The 17,346-nt window shown below is 54.6% G+C and overlaps 1 protein-coding gene across 12 annotated transcripts; it reads left to right on the forward strand.

The window, feature by feature from the left end:
* The first annotated feature begins 62 nt into the window (after positions 1–62).
* LOC139039704 (ral guanine nucleotide dissociation stimulator-like) lies at positions 63–14,431 on the forward strand. Of its 12 annotated transcripts, XM_070511525.1 has the most exons (16): positions 63–220; positions 1,420–1,569; positions 2,437–2,733; positions 5,012–5,122; positions 5,877–5,987; positions 7,015–7,196; positions 8,553–8,746; positions 8,889–9,256; positions 10,016–10,231; positions 10,583–10,686; positions 11,189–11,258; positions 12,322–12,390; positions 12,823–12,897; positions 13,447–13,479; positions 13,848–13,969; positions 14,142–14,431. In XM_070511525.1, exons 6-16 carry the CDS (start codon positions 7,048–7,050, stop codon positions 14,176–14,178), a joined length of 1,437 nt encoding a protein of 478 aa, XP_070367626.1. In that variant the 5' UTR covers positions 63–220; positions 1,420–1,569; positions 2,437–2,733; positions 5,012–5,122; positions 5,877–5,987; positions 7,015–7,047; the 3' UTR covers positions 14,179–14,431. The 12 variants fall into 12 exon arrangements, 6 of the variants coding, with proteins under 6 accessions (XP_070367626.1, XP_070367622.1, XP_070367627.1 ...); XR_011503817.1 differs by lacking the exons at positions 1,420–1,569; positions 2,437–2,733 and adding an exon at positions 11,808–12,077; XM_070511521.1 differs by having other exon boundaries at positions 5,012–5,987.
* Positions 14,432–17,346: the final 2,915 nt, after the last annotated feature.

Raw genomic sequence — 17,346 nt, forward strand, 5'->3', positions numbered from 1 at the left:
AGAGAGACGGACAGCGGATGCTGTTGGCCAGGGGTGGGAGCAGGGGAAGGGGAGTGACCGATGAGTGGGGACAGAGCTTCAGTTCTGTGGGGCGACAAGAGTTCTGAAGATGGATTGTGGTGATGGCTGCACCACCATACGACTGTGGTCAACACACTGAAGATGCGCTTAAGGAACTTAATGTGCTTAATGACGTGTACACCGAAAAATGGTCAAGATGGTAAGTTTTACATTATGTGCGTTTTAAGCCAATAAAAATATATTTTCTGTTAAAAGTGCAAATACAAAGAAATGAGCAGAGGATGATTTAGTGTTTCCATTCGTGCTCTTCCATTCTGACCCTGGTGTTTGTCTCAGCCCTTGTACCTGAGGCAACTTTGATCAGACAAATGTTTTCATTCTGGGCCTAAGAGAACCTTGAAATCAGAATTAGACAAAACTCTTCAAAATTTTTGTGACCATGTATTTTTCAGAGAAAACATAGTAAGACATTTTTAATATTAAATTTAAGTTTGTTTTATATCAGTTTCAGGTCTACATCAGAATGATTCAATATGTGTGTATATTGTGAAATGATCACTATAAGAAGTCTGGTTGACATCTATCATCAAGAGTTACAAATGTGTTTCTTGTGATGAGAACTTCTAAGATTTACGCTATTAGCAACTTTCAAAATGCAATATAGTAGTATTAATTCCTTGACTCCTATAAAATAAGCACCATAAAACAATTCCAGTGTATCTGTTTTATTATTAATTCACTGAATCTATTTTTTGTCAGAATCAATTAATTGTTATGCAAATGGCTGAATTTGTTTTAATCTACATCATAATGTACTGACTACAGGTTCTGACATTTTAAGTTTTGTTTAGATGTTCTTATTTCCAGCAAGTTAACTTTCCTGAATGTCATCAGTCATATCAAAATATATTCAGATGTATTTCTTCTTCCATCAATATTTAGTCACTGATAAAGTTGACCGTGTGCCATTTCAACCATTATCAGTTTTGTGTGCTGAGGGTGATTTTACCCAGTAGAAGACACCGTGTAGGTTCGAAGTCTCCTTGGAGGATAAACAGTGGGGGGAGGTCAAAGCATGGTACTTGTTTCATTTGCGGAGGGTCCATTTTGACTTTGCTCTTACAAAACGTGTTCTTTGTCCGTTTGGGAATCTGAGGCCCAGAAAGTTGGAGGGACTGACCCAGACCTCAGGAGGGGTTCAGAATCCAGAGGATCAGTCAGGGCTCTGGCTTCCTTGGCCAAGGCTCCACCTCTTCCCTTCGGGTTTTCTTTGGAAACAGGGACCTCGTGGTCCTAGGGGAGCCCTGCCCACCCCTGTCCATGTGGGGTCGTCTTCCTGTTCGCATCCAATCATGCACAGGCACACTCACACCGATTTCTCCTGTGTGGACCATGCAGGGACCCCAGGAAAGAGCAGGCACCAGGGAAGTGACAAGAGGCCGAGGAGAAGGCAGTCGGAGGCAGCTCTGCCATGAACAGTAGCATCCATCCTCCTGGCTACATGCCCAGCAGGCCCGAGATGGACTGAAGAATCCCTCAGGTTTCTAGGTGTGTACCTGTTCCAAGGGCATCCCTGGCCCAGCCTGGAGGGCACAGGACTGGGGAGCTGGAGTCTACTCCTGTGGGCACCTGCTACTCTGATGAGCCGTTCTCCTCTTGTGTAGACATTGGGTAGAGGAGAGAAGACCTTGGTGTCCTCCTGAGTAAAGTGGAGTGCATCCAGTGGGTGACTCCCTGGGTTCCGTATGATGCTCACGAAGTGTCTGTGGCCCTTGGTTCTCCATCGATGACGCCCTGTGCTCTGAGCACCTGAGAAAATGCTTTCCCACCAGCTGGAGATCCTTTAGAACTGAGACAGGCTTGGGGGCTTGGGTGGATGAGAACTTGGGATAAGGAAGAACATGCCAGAGCACTGTACACTGAGTCCAGAGTCCAGGGACAAGACCAGTCCTTGTTGGAGTCCTGAGGTCCTCACTTGGCAGGAGAGGGGAATCATTGCCTTGGCTGAGGTTAGGATGCCTCCTGAGAGAAGAGGACACCCAAGTGGAGGGACAGAAAGATGGGGAGAGAGAGGCTCCTGAGGTTCCTCCCATGGCCTGGAAGCCTGCAGGTCCTGCTCCTTTACCCCTGGGACAGTGGGGAGCCTTTGCCTTGAGGACACCCAAAGAAACTTCCTTCCTGTTTGTTGGCTTCTGCCAGGGCTGCAGTGCTGGCGCTGGCCACCAGGAGGCAGGCAGCCTCCAGTGTCAGTGGTGCCCGCTGGGGTTGGGTTTTCATTGTTGTCACTTCTATTGGGATGTAATTGACACACAACACTGCCTAAGTTAACACTGCTGTGTGGTACATTTCAAAGTTGCTAAGAACAAAGAAGCTAAACTTCTCATCACAAGGAAACACTGATTTTTCTGTTTTCAGTGATGGATGTTAAGTGAACTGCTGGTGTTACTGTGCAGTCTGTGTGCATCGAGTCCCTGTGCTGACTTCTTCAACTTACACGGCGCCCACTCAGCTCTGCTTCAGCTGCTGGAGCAGCGAATAGCCGTGCAGAGGCCTTTCCGGCTGTCCCCCGCCTCAGAGAGAACTCACTCCTCCTGGTACTAGCGCTCCTATCCACAGTCTGACTTGGTGAAGAGCAGGAGGAGGGGCCACGAGTTTCACAATTCTTCACTCAGCGACTGTGCACCGAGCACGCACCCTGTGTCAGGTGCTCAGGTGGGTGTGAGTGCAGGGCTGACAGTTACTGAGTGGTCCCTGCCAGTCAGGAGCTCACACTCTGGAGGGGACAAGGACAAAAGCATGAAAGGAAAGACATGAGAGAGGAAAGAGCCAGTGCTGAGGGGACATTCAGGCGCCTGTGAGGGAGGGCTGGGGGTCACCGGGTAGGGGTCTGAAAGGCCTCACTGGGGTGACATTTGCTGGGACCAGAATGACAAGAGGGAGCCAGCCCTGCACAAGTCTGGGAGCAGCGTGCCAGGGAGAAGGCACCTCTGCTGCAGACACTCATGGGCAGAAGGGGGTTTGGCCAGAGGATGTGAGAAAGGTGGCCAGTGTGGCTGGAGGAAGCCTGGGGGGCAGAGAAGGAGGGGGCAGTGCCAGATCCTGGGGCTTGAAATCACAGTTCCAGTGCCTTGAATCTGAAAACGACAAATGCCTCATATCTCACAATTTTTGCGGTTGAATCAGACATAACATGAGCTTGGTTCCTCTGCTCAAGATGCCTCAAGGCCAGGGCCGCAACCTCAGCTGATGCTCGACTGGCAGAGAATTTCCTCCCAGGTTTCCTCAAAGGATTCAGGGTACAGTTTGGACTCAGAGGATGGGTTGCTTTCTCTCTGTTGGCCTGGGTGCTGCCTCGGTTCCCTCCCACGTGGGTCTCTGTATATGGCAGCTCAAAACATCTCTGCTTGATTCCCCAGCTCAGGGATAGGGAAGAGAGAGAGAGAAGGGAAAGAGAGAGAGAAGAGAGAGGTGGAACTTAAGAGAGGGAATAAGAAGGAAGTGAGAGACTTTTTGTGTTTAAAATTTAGGCATGACATCCGTCCCGACTGGCTGTGTTCTATTGGTGAGAGCCAGTCACTAAGCATTCAGTGGTCACACAGGAATCTGTGAGGGATGTGTGTGCCACGGGTGGGGATCTCTGGGAGCCATTGTGAAGGCTGCCCACCTCATAGTTCAACATGTGTCACTTGGGTCTCTTTCTAAATAGAAGAGGAAACAATGGAGTGGTTTGAATCCAGAGGATGACAGTGTCTGGATTTCATTCATCAACCCTCTCCTTGTGCTGACATTGAAATGAGGCCAAGAGAGGAGGTGCCTGTTGCAATATCGCATTGCTGAACCCAGGCCTGTTTTGAGTGGTGTTCATGCTACATCCCTTCTCGTAATTCTTCCATCTCCTTGTTTGTGCATTACTTGCACTGGACACCAGCTCACAGGTGGTATGGATATTATCTCATATACACCTGATGATGTCCCTGGCAAGTATATTCTAGGCGGATTCCCCTTGTGCAGGTTTGGAGACTGGGGAGGCCCTGAGAGGCACCATGAGGTTTCCAGGACAGAGAACTGGTAAGATAAAGGAGGTCTGAATTCTGCTCTGCCTCCTCAAAGCTGGGACCCTCATGACATTGCCAGGGAGCTGTGGCTAGGGCTGTGGAAGCTCCTCATGTATAGTTAAGAAGATGACATGAGGGTGGTTTGGGTAGGTCTGATTACAGGAAGCAGCCCAGGTAATGGAATCTTGAAAACGTGACCTCACTTCCTTGGCGATAGACCCCAACAGACTTAGAACTCTGGTAACCAGGCAGTTACATTCTAGACACAGGCCCCTAGCCAGCTCATTTGACTGGACACACTTCAGACAACAAGATGTTTGCTTGTTGTGTCCCAGTTTTCAGAGGCTCTAGGCTCAGGAAAGCCCAGAGTGTGAGACTGTTGTGTTGTTGTAGAAGTTGGCTTAACCCTCATCCTCGGAGCCACAGGCCATTTGGCAGGAGGTACCCAAAGGTAATGTGGGGCAGCCCAGAGCAGCCCAATGTAGGGCAGGACACAGCTCTGATCCCACCTGAGCAGCCCCATAGCCCTTGCCCCCTGTGTGAGTGTTTGTGTGTGAGTGTCTCTGTGTGTGTGTGTGTGTGTGTGTGTGTGTGCGCATGGGCACTGTCAGGGAAGGCAGCAGGTGAGGAGTGGGTCCCTCCTGGGCAGGAGGAGAGTGTTATGTGCTGTCAGCCTGGTAAGTCTGTGATATTCATACCCCAGGGCCTGGCTTGCAGCCTGAGCAGGTGGGTGCTGGAGATGAAGCTCCTCTGCCCTCGCGTTAATCCCGAGCCTTAGAAGTTTCATCTAGTTCCCTCCCTGGTCAGATGTCTGTGCAGATGTCCCTGTGTGCCTGAACTAAGGAATAGAATTTCTCGTGGGGGTATCCCCCTGTGGCGATGTCCAGCAGGCCCCTGATGCCTCCTGGCCCGTCTGCCGGGCACTGTCTTTCCAGAGCTCCACGCAGGAGATCTTTGAAGAGTTATGTGAAGGGTTCGACTTCTCTCCCTCCCTAGTCAAGGGGCAGGAGCAGCAGGCCACCAGCAGCATCCTGTGCCGGTCTGAGGTGAGAGCAGGAGCAGAAGGTCTTTACCCCCACCCCCCAAGATGTTCAGGGTGGGCCTGGAACCCTGGTACAAATCTGAGCACACCCCTGTTGCCCTCACAGGGCTTTCCCAACGGAGTGTCCTACGGCCTTGCTCCTGAAGGAGTCTGGGCCTCCTCTCCTCCCCAGCCAGCTGTGGGGTAAGGTGGAAAGACACTCTTCACATGTTTCTTGGAATCATAGAGGAAATGTTTAACGTTGTTATCACTTTTCACGAGGCCATGAGGACCTTAGCATTTTGCTCCTGTTTTGATTGATGTAGCTGCCCGGCTGGGAAGCTGTGTAGCACTCAGCGCCACTGTCCTTGCAGACCTTCTCCAAGCCTCACAAATCATCACACTTGCTAGGCTGATTACACACAAAGAGGATGGGGGTGGATTACAGGATTCTATACATTTCTCTGCACCTTGTCATCTCACAAAACACTTCAAATCAGAGCAGTTTGTTACGTGCTGTAAAACTGGTGAGTCTGTGATATTCATAGCTCAGGCTGGCAGCCTGAGCAGGTGGGTGCTGGAGATCAAGCTCCTCTGCCCTTGTGTTACTCCCGAACCTTAGAAGTTTCATCTAGTTCCCTCCCTGGTCAGATGTCTGTGCAGATGTCCCTGTGTGCCTGAACTAGGGAACAGAAATTCTCATGGGGTTGTCCCCCTATGGCGATGTCCAGCAGGCTCCTGATGCCTCCTGGCCCGTCTGCCGGGCTCTGTCTTTCCAGAACTCCACGCAGGAGATCTTTGAAAAGCTATGTGACGGGTTCGACTTCTCTCCCTCCCTAGTCAAGGGGCAGGAGCAGCAGGCCACCAGCAGCATCCTGTGCCGGTCTGAGGTGAGAGCAGGAGCACAGGGTCTCCCTGCCCACCACCCCAAGATGTTCAGGGTGGGCCTGGACCCCAGGTCTGAATCTGAGCACACCCCTGGGGCCCTCACAGGGCTTTCCGAATGGAGTGTCCTACGGCCTTGCTCCTGAAGGAGTCTGGGCCTCCTCTCCTCCCCAGCCAGCTGTGGGGTAAGGTGGAAAGACACTCTTCACATGTTTCTTGGAATCATAGAGGAAATGTTTAACGTTGTTATCACTTTTCACGAGGCCATGAGGACCTTAGCATTTTGCTCCTGTTTTGATTGATGTAGCTGCCCGGCTGGGAAGCTGTGTAGCACTCAGGCCACTGTCCTTGCAGACATTCTCCAGGCCTCACAAATCATCACACTTGCTAGGCTGATTACACACAAAGAGGATGGGGGTGGATTACAGGATCCTATACATTCCTCTGCAACTTCGCATCTCACGAAACACATCAACTCATCATAGGCCACTCAGGTCAGGAGCTGAGGCCTTTTTGACTTCATCATAATTCCACATAGGAGGACATTTTCCTCAGTGATTCAGTCTTTCAATGCTGTTGGACCTGGACATGACCCAATTCTGTTGCCATTTGAGCAACACGCTGCAGGGCACATCTTAAATGTGTCCCAATAGACTCAGAGTTTTCTAGGTCTGCCATGACATAGAACCGCAGATTGGCGGAAGGTCACTAATCGTCTCTTTGCTCATGTCTGTGGTGGGGATGTTTATTGATGACTCCCTGGGATAATGCTCTTAACACAGGCTCTTAATGCACAGAGGTGCGATTGTTCCTCAGGTCACAGAATACCTTGAAAGTACTGAGTGTCATTCCCCTAAAAATCAAATTGTACTTGGAAGTCCAAAACCATTTCCCAGGTGGGCTCTCGTCCGTCTTATACAACTTCCTGAGGTGCTGGGAGGTTCTGGTCTGAGCTCCAGACCCTGATGCTCCTGGTGGTTCATGGTGATGCCACTAACACTGTGTCCCACCTTGTCCACGTGGTATGCCAAGGAACCCACCCTGTCCGTAGCTGAGGCCCGCACGATGCTGACCCTCAAGGCAGGTGCAGTGCAGAAGGTGGTAGGCTCCCTGCAACCATCCTTCCACGGAAGATCCATCTCTGTCACCACCTTCCCGTGTGTGTACCAGGCCTTCTACTCCACCCCACAGGTCCTGGATAAGCTGTTCCAGAGGTGAGTTCCCACCCCTCCACAGCACAGCAGGGAGTCTCCCACCTAATAGACTTGTGCTTTGGGAACGTCCCCACACCTCTCTGAGCATCACCTTGCTCATCTGAATAGTGGGGTGGTAAAAGAATGAACCTCACAGGGTCACTGAAGGAAAACACGGGAGAAACCATGGCAGGCACTTGCCTGGTGCCGGACTCCACAGAAGGGGCTGCTGCTCATGCTGCGCATCCTCAGGCTTATTGCTTCCGTCCCCAGTGAGGAGACTCTCTGCCTCTCCCCTCGCTGGCCTGTGGCCTTCCCGAGTGTGGAAAAGCACATGGAAAGCAAACTGTTTTCCTATTGGCAAGACAATTTAGCGATTCCATCTAGCTGATCCTGGTCCTTGTCTTTGTTGCGGCCAGAGTAGTGGTCTCTGGGGGCAGCAGAGGAGACGCAGGCCCACTCAGAATTCTGGGAAGGCTCTGGATGGGGTTCATTCATTCAATACTATATGTTAAGCTCCTAGTACATTCATACCCTTTCCTACACACTAAGGATGCCCAAGGAAGGAAGCAGACACTATCCCGGGGGCTCAATTCTAGCCTGAGAGCTAGATGCTCACTTCTGGGCGTCATGAGTATTCATGCCCACAGGACCTTAGATGTGACACCCTCTTGGCCTCCTCTAGATATGGACGCATCCTCTTATAGTCAGACCACGATGACAGACTTCAAGGACCAACTAAGACCATGAGTGGTGTTGAGTCCAGAGGGAGGGCCTCCTGTGTCCACAGAAGGGGCTAGGAGACCATGGGGACTGTCGCTAGCGATGGACTGGCAGACCCTGGATCTCACACCTCTTGGGGTTTCTGTGGGAGGCCTGAGGTCTGCGGTCTTCCCTACAGGAGGAAATGAATCAAAGAGACGTGTTGATGGGGTGCCAGTCCCGCCATGGGAAGCAGAGGAGAGGCTGGGCTGAGTCGGCCACTGAGAGACCCATCGCTTCCACAGTTCCCTCTCCCTCTCCCTGCCCTCTGCACATGCACCTCTCCTAAGCACCGCCACTGGGGCCCAGAACAGTAGGTGGTGAGCAGCCTGGTCACAAATCTGCCTCAAACCTCAGTCCTGATGCTCGAGTGTGCAGGATGGGGTAGGCTGTGTCCAGGCCCTTTGGGAAAAGAGTGTCAGATGGAAGGCCAGACGCACACAGGCTCTCTGTTAGATTGGCTGATGATCAGGCCTTCCAGTGCAAGGACAGCCACCCAGGGATTGGAGTGCCTGGTCCATCCTCTGGGGCTCAGGCACAGAGAAGGTGCTGTGGGAACACAGTGTGGAACAGCAGGCCAGGCCTGTGACTCTCTTCACACATGGCTCTCCCCAGTGCTCTCTCTCCTACCTGCGGCCCCTGGCATCAGGAGAACTCCCAGGATATGTGGCAGATGCTGCACCACTCCAGGATCAAGCTGACGTTGGCGTATCTACAGGACCTCTTGCCTGGCTCAGTCCTGAAGCACCAGGCCACCCCTTTTCTCATCCAGGTGGATCTTTTCCAGGCCACTGAGTTGGAGACAGAGGGTAAGGGAGACCGTAGGCTTGGAAGACTACCCCAGTGGGTGGGTCATGACTGGGGATTCATTTAAAGACAGTGGGATCTTTGCTGTTTGGGGAAAGGCACATGGAAAGCAACTTATGTAGCTGACCCTTTGTCTTTCTCCAGCTCCTGCCCCAGCTCCAGCACTTCTGCCAGCGGCAGAGGCAGAAAAGGGGCCACCTCTGGAGCTGGACGGAAGTCCAGTTCTATTTCTGCCATCACTCCTAGCGCTGGAGCCATCAGCTGCTCCAGACCCGGAGCGAGTGCCATCAGCAGCCCCAGCCCAAGTGGCAGGTCCTGAACTGGACTCAACGGAACCTAGGGGTCTGCTGGGATTTCCACCTCAGACTCCAGTAACAGACGCAGAATCGGCTCCAGTTCCAGAGGCTTCCCACCCCTGGCAAGTGACCAGGAAGGAGCAGCCCGATGGAAAGCCTAGCCTCATGGCCTTCTCCCCAAGGGAGGTGGCAGAACAGCTGACGGTCATTGACGCAGTGAGCACCTGGGCTCTCAGGTCGGGGTGGGGCAGGCCATCCCTCTGCCATCAGCTGCCCCAGACTTGCTTTTGCCTTTGGGGACTCCTATGACCTGGGTCCAAATCCCAGCTCCACCACTTCCCAACCTTGGGATCTGGGCAACTCCCCAGCCTTCATGTTCCACCCTCACGCTGTAGAGATGGGGACCAAGAGGACCCGCTGCACAGAGTGGCTGAGCACATTGAGTGAAGTAGAACACAGAGCAAGCCCGGTGGGGCCTGGCCCGAGAGGTGGGGGAGGAGAACGCACTGTGTGCAGCCAGGAACTCGGGCGGTCCAGCCATCTGCCCCGGAGGCTCAGCAGCCTCAGCACTTGTGATGCACCTGACGTGTACTTAACTAAAAGGGAGACAACCTGACAAAGCCCGTGGGTGTAGCTGGCACAGGGGAATGTGCAGCGGAATGGGGACTGGGACCAGCGGATGCTCAGGATGCAGGAAGATGCCCCCTTGGGAGGTGCCAAGTGGAGCAGCCCTCTGGAGCTTGCAGTTCGTGGGGCTGGGCTGGGTGCAAATGCTCCTGCCTTTTCCCCAACAGTCTCGAGTCCCTGGTCCTCCTGTGCTGGGTGCTCTCAGTGGAAGAACAATGAAAGCCAGGGGCTCCCACCAGGCTGAGAACACATGCTCAGCCTCCTGAGCCCCAGCTTAGACCAGTGACTCCTGCCTGGACACTGAGCTGGGCTGTGACAGGGCTGAGTGACTCTCCCCCTCTTCACCAGGAATTGTTCCAGAACGTCGTGCCCTCTGAGTATCTGGGCTTCACCTGGGGCAAAAGAAACCAGCCTGGACATGAGAACGTGGCACCCACCGTCCGGGCCACAGTGGTGCAGTTCAACAGAGTAGCAAATTGTGTCATGACGTCCTGCCTTGGGGACCCAAACATGACGGCCCAGGTCAGGGCCAAGGTCCTGGAGCGGTGGATCGAGGTGGCCAGGGTATGCAGGGGGAGACCCTCTCCAGAGCCATGGAACTGCCCCTTCTCCTTGATCAGCTCTCAGGACTGAAGGCTGTACTCTAAGCCCCGGCACAGTTGCTAGGTCCTTCCTGCCAAGGGCCCGCTGACCTTGACTGGCATGTCCCAGTGGTGGGATGGTCACTTCCTCTCTGGCTCCTTCCTGTTTTGAGCAAAATTCCTCCTCCTGGAAGTGTTACTCTGGTCCACCTGTACCCTCCCTGGCACCCTGGGCATCTGTCCCACTCAGGAGGGGTGAGTGGAAGGGAGGAGGACTGAAGCCAGAGCAGACAGGGCTCCTGCTCCCCTCCCAGCTCCTCCTCTCCCTCCTCAGGAGTGCCAAGCCTTGAGGAACTTTTCGTCCTTGTACGCCATCGTCTCGGCTCTGCAGAGCATGCCCATATACAGACTGAACAAGACCTGGGGGAAAGTGTCCAGGTGGGGAGGCCTCTCCACAGGAGGACCAGGGGGAGGAGGGAGCTCCCACGTGTCTGCCATTGCCCTCTCGTCGGCTGGGGCTTCCTGGGTGGCAGTAAGCCCTGGGCACAGGGCCTGGGTGGGTGTGCAGTGTCCCTGATCCTCACTGGCAACTTAGGCCACCAGTTCTGCTTCAGGACTCAAGTTGCTTAGATGTCACATAGTGGGTTGAACCAAGGTGGAGATTTTCAAGTGTTTGCCATACAGCCACAGAACTCTATGCCCAGTGGAAACCCTAACTGGTCAAAATACAGCTGCTCCATAGAAAAGGGAGTGGTGGCCCCAGGTGACCAACATGAGAGCCCCCTCTGCAGTCCCATGGCTACGTCAGTGCTTAGAGGAACCACGCAAAAATCCTCATCCAGGCAGTTTGGATTTTCTAGATTCTCATAGAGAAGGGACTTGCTCTTATGCCCCCTGCCCCATTGTTCCTGAGCTTCTCCTTCCTCCTTTCCCCTCTCAGGAAGAGCTGCCGAAAATTTAAAAAGCTCTGTGATGAGGACAACTCCCTGAGCTGGGAGCTGCTCATCAAGGTAGAGTGGAGGCTGGAGTGTGGAGGGAGAGGCGGGGTGGGGGAAACGGGGACAGGCAGGATGTGGACGGTAATTTCTCCCTTGAAGTTTCTGTGGACAATTCCAGTCTTCCCTGGATGAACAGGAAGATGGGGTCTGTTTGGTCCATGGGCAGGTGGGGGAGGTGTCTGTGGGCTGGGAAGCCCTGGTCATGGCAGGAATTGGGGGTGTCTGGGCTGATCCAGGTGGGGATGCTGAGCTGGCTGGTTGAGCAGGGGCTGGCTTCCATTTTGGTCCACGCTCTCAGCACTTAGATTCTTCCAGGCTGTTGCGTGGATGGGGTGGGCGGGGGTATGTTTCTTCCCTGAACCAGCTCACTGTGTCTTTAGGAAGCCAGGCCCCCACTGCTCCTTCTGTCTTCACCATTTCTCCATGAGGAGGGCACCCTGCCTGCCCTCGGGATGGGCACTGCCAGGCATTCCCCCAGGCCAGGTGGTCAAATGGGCTGTCCAGGCTTGAGTCGGAATGACTGGAGCATGACAGATGTGTGTGCATGTTTTGACTCCCCAGTGGCCCTACCACAGTCGCTGCTAGTCTGTCCCTGTCAGGAACCTCACCTGGGTCCTAGTCAGCAGTAACTGGTGCCCAGGTGGCTTTTGAGAAGTGTCCAGGAAACTGGTGGTGCTCAGTGGATCTTTCCTGAGTGGACCTCGTAGTCTTCCCGTGAAAGAAAAACCAAAGTGTCCTGTCAGCCCCACCCCACCCTTTCACGCCGGGTGGGGTGAGAGCCAGAACCATGCAGACCGTCACTGACGCTGAGTCCTCAGGAGACCCTGCGAGGTAGGTGGAGTTGTCACACATTCCAGATGAGGAGGCTGACTCAAGGAGGACAGGCCTCAGGTCCAAGGTCATACAGCAAGAGTGTTGGAGCTGGGATTGTTCTAGAATCAGAGCATGCTGGAGGATGGAGCAGCATTGGTACCAGCTGACTTGATTCAGACGTCCAGGGCTGAGGTCAGAGGGGCTGAAGAGAAGTGGGGTGAGGGGAGGATGGCCTCCTTGACCCTGTCCCTGATCCTGGCAGAAGCAGCCCTCCAAGTTTGCCACCCTGCTGAGGACCCTCCAGAGAGGCCGGAAGAGGCAGCAGCAGAAGGTGAGTGCGCCTTTGGGGAGGGGCTCCAAGGTCAGAGGAGGGGTCTCTGCCCTCCCAGCTGGGGGCTCCAACTCAGAGAGGGGGCCTTCCTCCTGCAGCCCTCCTCCTGTTGCCACAGAGCCTGACACCCGCCCCTAGAAGTGACCAGGAGGAGGGCCTGGGGAGCTGCAGCAGGATGGGTCAGGAGAGTGGAGGGGCCCAGGATCAAAGGCCCTGTGACAAGCCAAAAGCAGGCCCTGGGAGGTGACCAGGAGGAGTCTGGTGTTCTTGGAGGGTGAGGGGTGGGGATTGAGGGCCAGCTATGAAGGGTTTGAGGCTACTCCATGTGGGGACCCTGGGCTGGGCCAGGAGGCTGAGGAGGAGGAGTTTTCAGGGGAGGGTCATGGGGACACCTGAGACCGGTGCTCATGCCATCTAATCCCAATGGCACAGGGCATCGTCCCCTTCCTGGGCAGCATGCTAACTGACCTGATCATGCTGGACACTGCCATGGAGGATTACGGAAATGTGAGTGAGGCCGGGGGCCGGAAGGGGGTGACCAGGTTGGGACTTGGGAAGACACCGTCCCAGTACCAAGACCTGAGTGGTCAGAATGTGGTAACTTCCTGTCATGACAGGCTCCCTGGCTTCCCTGTGTTCTGAGATAGTGTGCCCCTCTTAGCAATGAGGGAACGAAGGCTCCACGTGGAGCCCGTCCTGGGTCCCCAGGCTGGCGAAGCAGCAGAGCTGCCTGCCTGCAGAGCTGCAGGGGTTTTGTTGGAAGCGAGAGAGAACTCGGCCTCCAAGTCAGGCAGCACACTGAGGGAGCTGTCCCTTCCTGCCTGAGGACTCAGCCTCCCTGTCCGTCATCAGAGGGTTGGGCTACAAGGTCCCTGAGTGTCGGCCCCCATGTCCTCCCTTCACTGGAGCCCAGAGCCTGGCCTGGGTCCAAGTCCTGTTTTGTGTCATGCCCAGCCCCCTCCTGGACCTGGAGCAGGGCACCATGAGAAGAGGTGCACGGGGGCTGGTCATAGGTAGGGGGCTCGTTCTGATGGACTTTTGCTGTCTACCTTCCAGGGCAATGAGATCAACCACGAGAAAAAGAAAAAGGTGAGCAGCTGTGACCTTCCATGTCAGGGAGGAGAGGGGAGTGGAAACCAGAGACACCCCTAGGCAGAACTCTCCTGGGCTCCACCCCCTGCATCTTACATTTATGGAGAGAGTTGGATGACAGAGAATTAGGAGACCCATCCAGTGGGGGCGGGGTGGGGGCAGTGGTGGGCATCAAGCGAAACTTCCTGCAGGAGGGGCTTATACCCATCTCTGAGTACAGGTAGGACCTGCATGGAATTGGAGGGAAGGAGGGTCCCATGTGAGCAAGGACCCAGGACCAGCCCCTGCCCCACTCCTCACCCCCTGAAGACCCTGCAGCGTCCCCAGCAGGCTCTGTCTGCATCGTCTCCTCCCTCTGGTCCCAGGAGCACAAAGTGATGATGGAGATCGTGCAGCTCCAGGAGGCTGCAGAGAATTACAACCTAGAGCCCCAGGAGCGATTCAGGGCCTGGTTCTGGGACATGCAGCAGCTCAGTGAGGAAGAGAGGTGAGGCCGGCCAGGAGATGGGGAGGGCCAGGTGGACTCTCCCTGCTGGCCAGTCCGGAGAGCCTGCGTCCATGGCTCCCTTGTCAGCCCTGTTGGGGTGCTGGGCAGATGCCGGGAGGGACACCTGAGCTGTGGAGTGTGGGAGGCTCACAGGTGCCACTCTGTCCTGTAGCTTCAGCCTGTCCTGCCAGCTGGAGCCCCGATCCTAGTTGGCCAGCAAATCTCTCCAGGCCCAGAGAGCACGGCCATCATGAAGCTGAGGAGGGAGTGAGTGTCCCATGGCCGTATGAACTCTTCCTTGGCAGCGGGGACCCAGCTGCGGCACTCGGGGTGCACGGGCCCCACCGCCTGCCACCCCTTCCCCGAGGACAGTTTCCATCTCTGTAGGGGTGAGAATCACTTCTTGTAAATAGTTCATGCCAGATTTGCACACTGTTGTATTAAAGTCATGTTTCTCTTACAGCCTGGGAGTGGTGGTTCTTTCACATTCTGTGCTAATTTAAACGCTGTCCAGACTCTCAGATTCCTCACTGGATTAAGACCTATTTCAGTCATCCCATTATTGTGTGTGGGAGAGGGGGGAAGGTGCAGCCCCTCCCTGGCTGCTGAAGGAGACCCCAAGGGCCCCTTCTCAGAGGACAGGTCCGTGTCAGCATCGTGAAGCTGGGCCAGGAGCAGAGACAGCCCCTCAGACCCCTGAGATGGGAGGTCGAGGTGTTTTCTCAGGCCGAGCATCCACCACGGAAATGTGGGGGTTCCTAGAGCCACCACTTGCCAGGCCCACTCTGTGCCCCAGGAGAGGGGCTGCCCATCCACACTCCGGAGGGAGAGGAAACATTTCCTGCGTCTCTTGTGGAGGTCTCTCTGGACACCATGTTTGGGAACTTGGAGTTTCCTAGTTCAGCCTCTGGAAACGCATCAGCTCTAAGTGGGGAAAACAGGCAGAGATCAAACTGTGCGTGTGGAGAGGACAAGGCCAGGGGAAGGTCATTTGTGCAGGGACTTCGGGCAGGCAGGACTTGCCCTCCTCAGTGTCCCTTGGGGTCCGTGCTCACCCTTTCCCTGGACGGGACTCCTGCTGGGACCGTGTCCCTGGCTCCAGAGTCCTCTCCCTGCTCGTCTCCTCTCCAGGGGAACACTTGTGGTGCAGCCCGCCAGGCTGCAGCTGGGGCCCGTTGCCGACACTCTCCTGCTCCCTGGGACCCAGGACCCCCAGCCCCTGCGCTTCCTTCTTTACTCTTGTCAAGTCAGAAGTCCCCTCAAGGCCCCCCATCCCTCAGGTGCCTCAAGGCCACTCCTCCCTGGCTGGGCCTGATGGATCCTGGTGAGCTGTCATTTGCAGGCTAAGAGGCCATAATCCTGGCTAGTGAGTGCACTTACACTCTCCCTTGCTGTCCAGAGTGACTTCTGGGCCACATGGTTCTGAGGTCCATGGTCTCACACAAGTGCCTGTTTACACACTCAGCTGTGTTGTTTCCAGCTCATCCTAAGGGGCAGCTGGCCCAGCCCCTACGGCGTGCAGCCCCTGGACGCCTGTGCTCTTTTCCACAGTTGAGCTGTGACTGTGTCCCGGGGTTGTGAGCCTTTCCTGTTGGGAGCATTGAAAGCTGAGACATGAGAGGAGCGTGGGTGGGGGTGCAGCGGGGATGCCCCCAACGTGATGACCTCTGGACATGCGTGGACATGTGAAAATGCCTTACCAGTTAAAATACTGAAATGCTTCCCATGTGGGCGTAAACAGACAGCGCCCTGAGTTCAGCCCAAGAACCCACCCGCTGACCAGGAGCTAAAGGGTTACCACCTGATGCTTTGAACGTTAGCCCTGAAAAATCTTGTAAGACAAGGGCCAGAGGAAGAGCTTGGCACTGCCTGATGGCCGCAAGTGTGACCCAGCTCCCTGCAGGCTGGACTCTGCCAGGGCACCTTCTCGGGACAGCCAACCGCTGAGGATAAACGCTGCTTCCCAGCAGCCCAGACCCTTCCTGACACGGCACAGCCATCCAGGAAAGAGAGTTGCCAACGGAGGAATGGCTGTCCTTCCGCTCCAAAGGGAAGCAGAAGTGCCAGGTGCCAGGGCTGGTCCAGGGCCGGGATGAAGGCACGGGTGTCCGAAGGGTTTCTCCTGCAGGACTGTGGGGCTCCTGCGAGGCCAGCCTGCATGGAGCGACCTTTAACATGTTCCATGCCTATCGTGTGGCAGCGGGGGACAGCGCATTGCATCCTTGGGCATCCATTGGCCAAAAGTGCTGACAGTCCCCCGGAGAGACCCATGTTTGCAGTGAGGGACCCCTAACATGCTGTTGTTTTCTTTTTCATTCTCAGCTTCAAAATATCTGTTTGGTTCTTTTTTGTGTTTTTTCGTGTTTCTTGTTTCTGAACTTTTCATTTTGTCCTGCTCTTGCTTTCCTCATTTCACTAAGCGGTTGGCTGTGTTCTCTTTTAGCTCTCTGTGCTGCTTCAGAATGATTCTTTTGATCCCTTCTTCTACAGTATTCCCAGGACGCTGCTTTTCATTGTGTGTCCTCCACATGGCTCCACGTTGGAGCCGGTCAACTGAGCAGACTGTTAAGCTCTCTGTCCCCCCGTGAGACACACACTGAACAGAGAACCTCTGCCGAGTGGGGCCCTACCACTGCGTTCCACTTAATCCTACTGTACGTTCCTTCCAGCATTCTCCCAAACCCTGCCTATTCCAGTTCTTCACAGTGTTGCCAGGTTCCTGTCTGTGTGCCCCAGGAAATGGGCGCAGTTCTTCTGGAGTGTAGCGCAGTTCCTCAGGGGGCCCAGTTTGCGCCTCACCCTTTGGGACCAGCTGGGAGTCAGGTTCACCTGGATGGAGTCTTGGTCTGCAAGCCAAGGAGGCTGGTGGGCGTAGTCCTGAGGAGGAGCGGTGTCTTGCCAGGCAGTGCCCTCAGGGATCCTCAGGAGGAGCAGAGTGATCTCCTCAGACAGGAGGAGGAGGCGCTGCTTCTATGGACAAAGAGACGCTGCACATCTGTGGAGCCTGAAGTCCAGCTCACCCAGAAATGGCCTGTTGTCCCCGTTCCACTTTCAGGACCCCACTCGTTCTAAATCTACGCCATCACTTTCACTGCTGTGTGGACGGGAATTCCATTTGGGCTGTGATTCAGCCACTTGCAGGCAGACTCTGGGTTAGGTTTTCCGAAATCTCAGCTCTGAAGCTACAGGAAATAAGTGTTTATTTCAGGGAAGAAGGAGATGCTTCAGGTCCATTACATGGTGCTGGAGCTGCGAATTGGACCTCTGGACTCATCTCTTTCTTTCCTCACATAATCAGTGCAGTTAGGAGCAGTTAGTTAATTTCATTACATTAGTTAGTCCGAAATGATCTAAAGTATCAAATTCACGGCCACCCA

The sequence above is a fragment of the Equus asinus genome, chromosome 6, assembly GCF_041296235.1.
Source record: "Equus asinus isolate D_3611 breed Donkey chromosome 6, EquAss-T2T_v2, whole genome shotgun sequence".
Taxonomy (NCBI): Eukaryota; Metazoa; Chordata; class Mammalia; order Perissodactyla; family Equidae; genus Equus; species Equus asinus.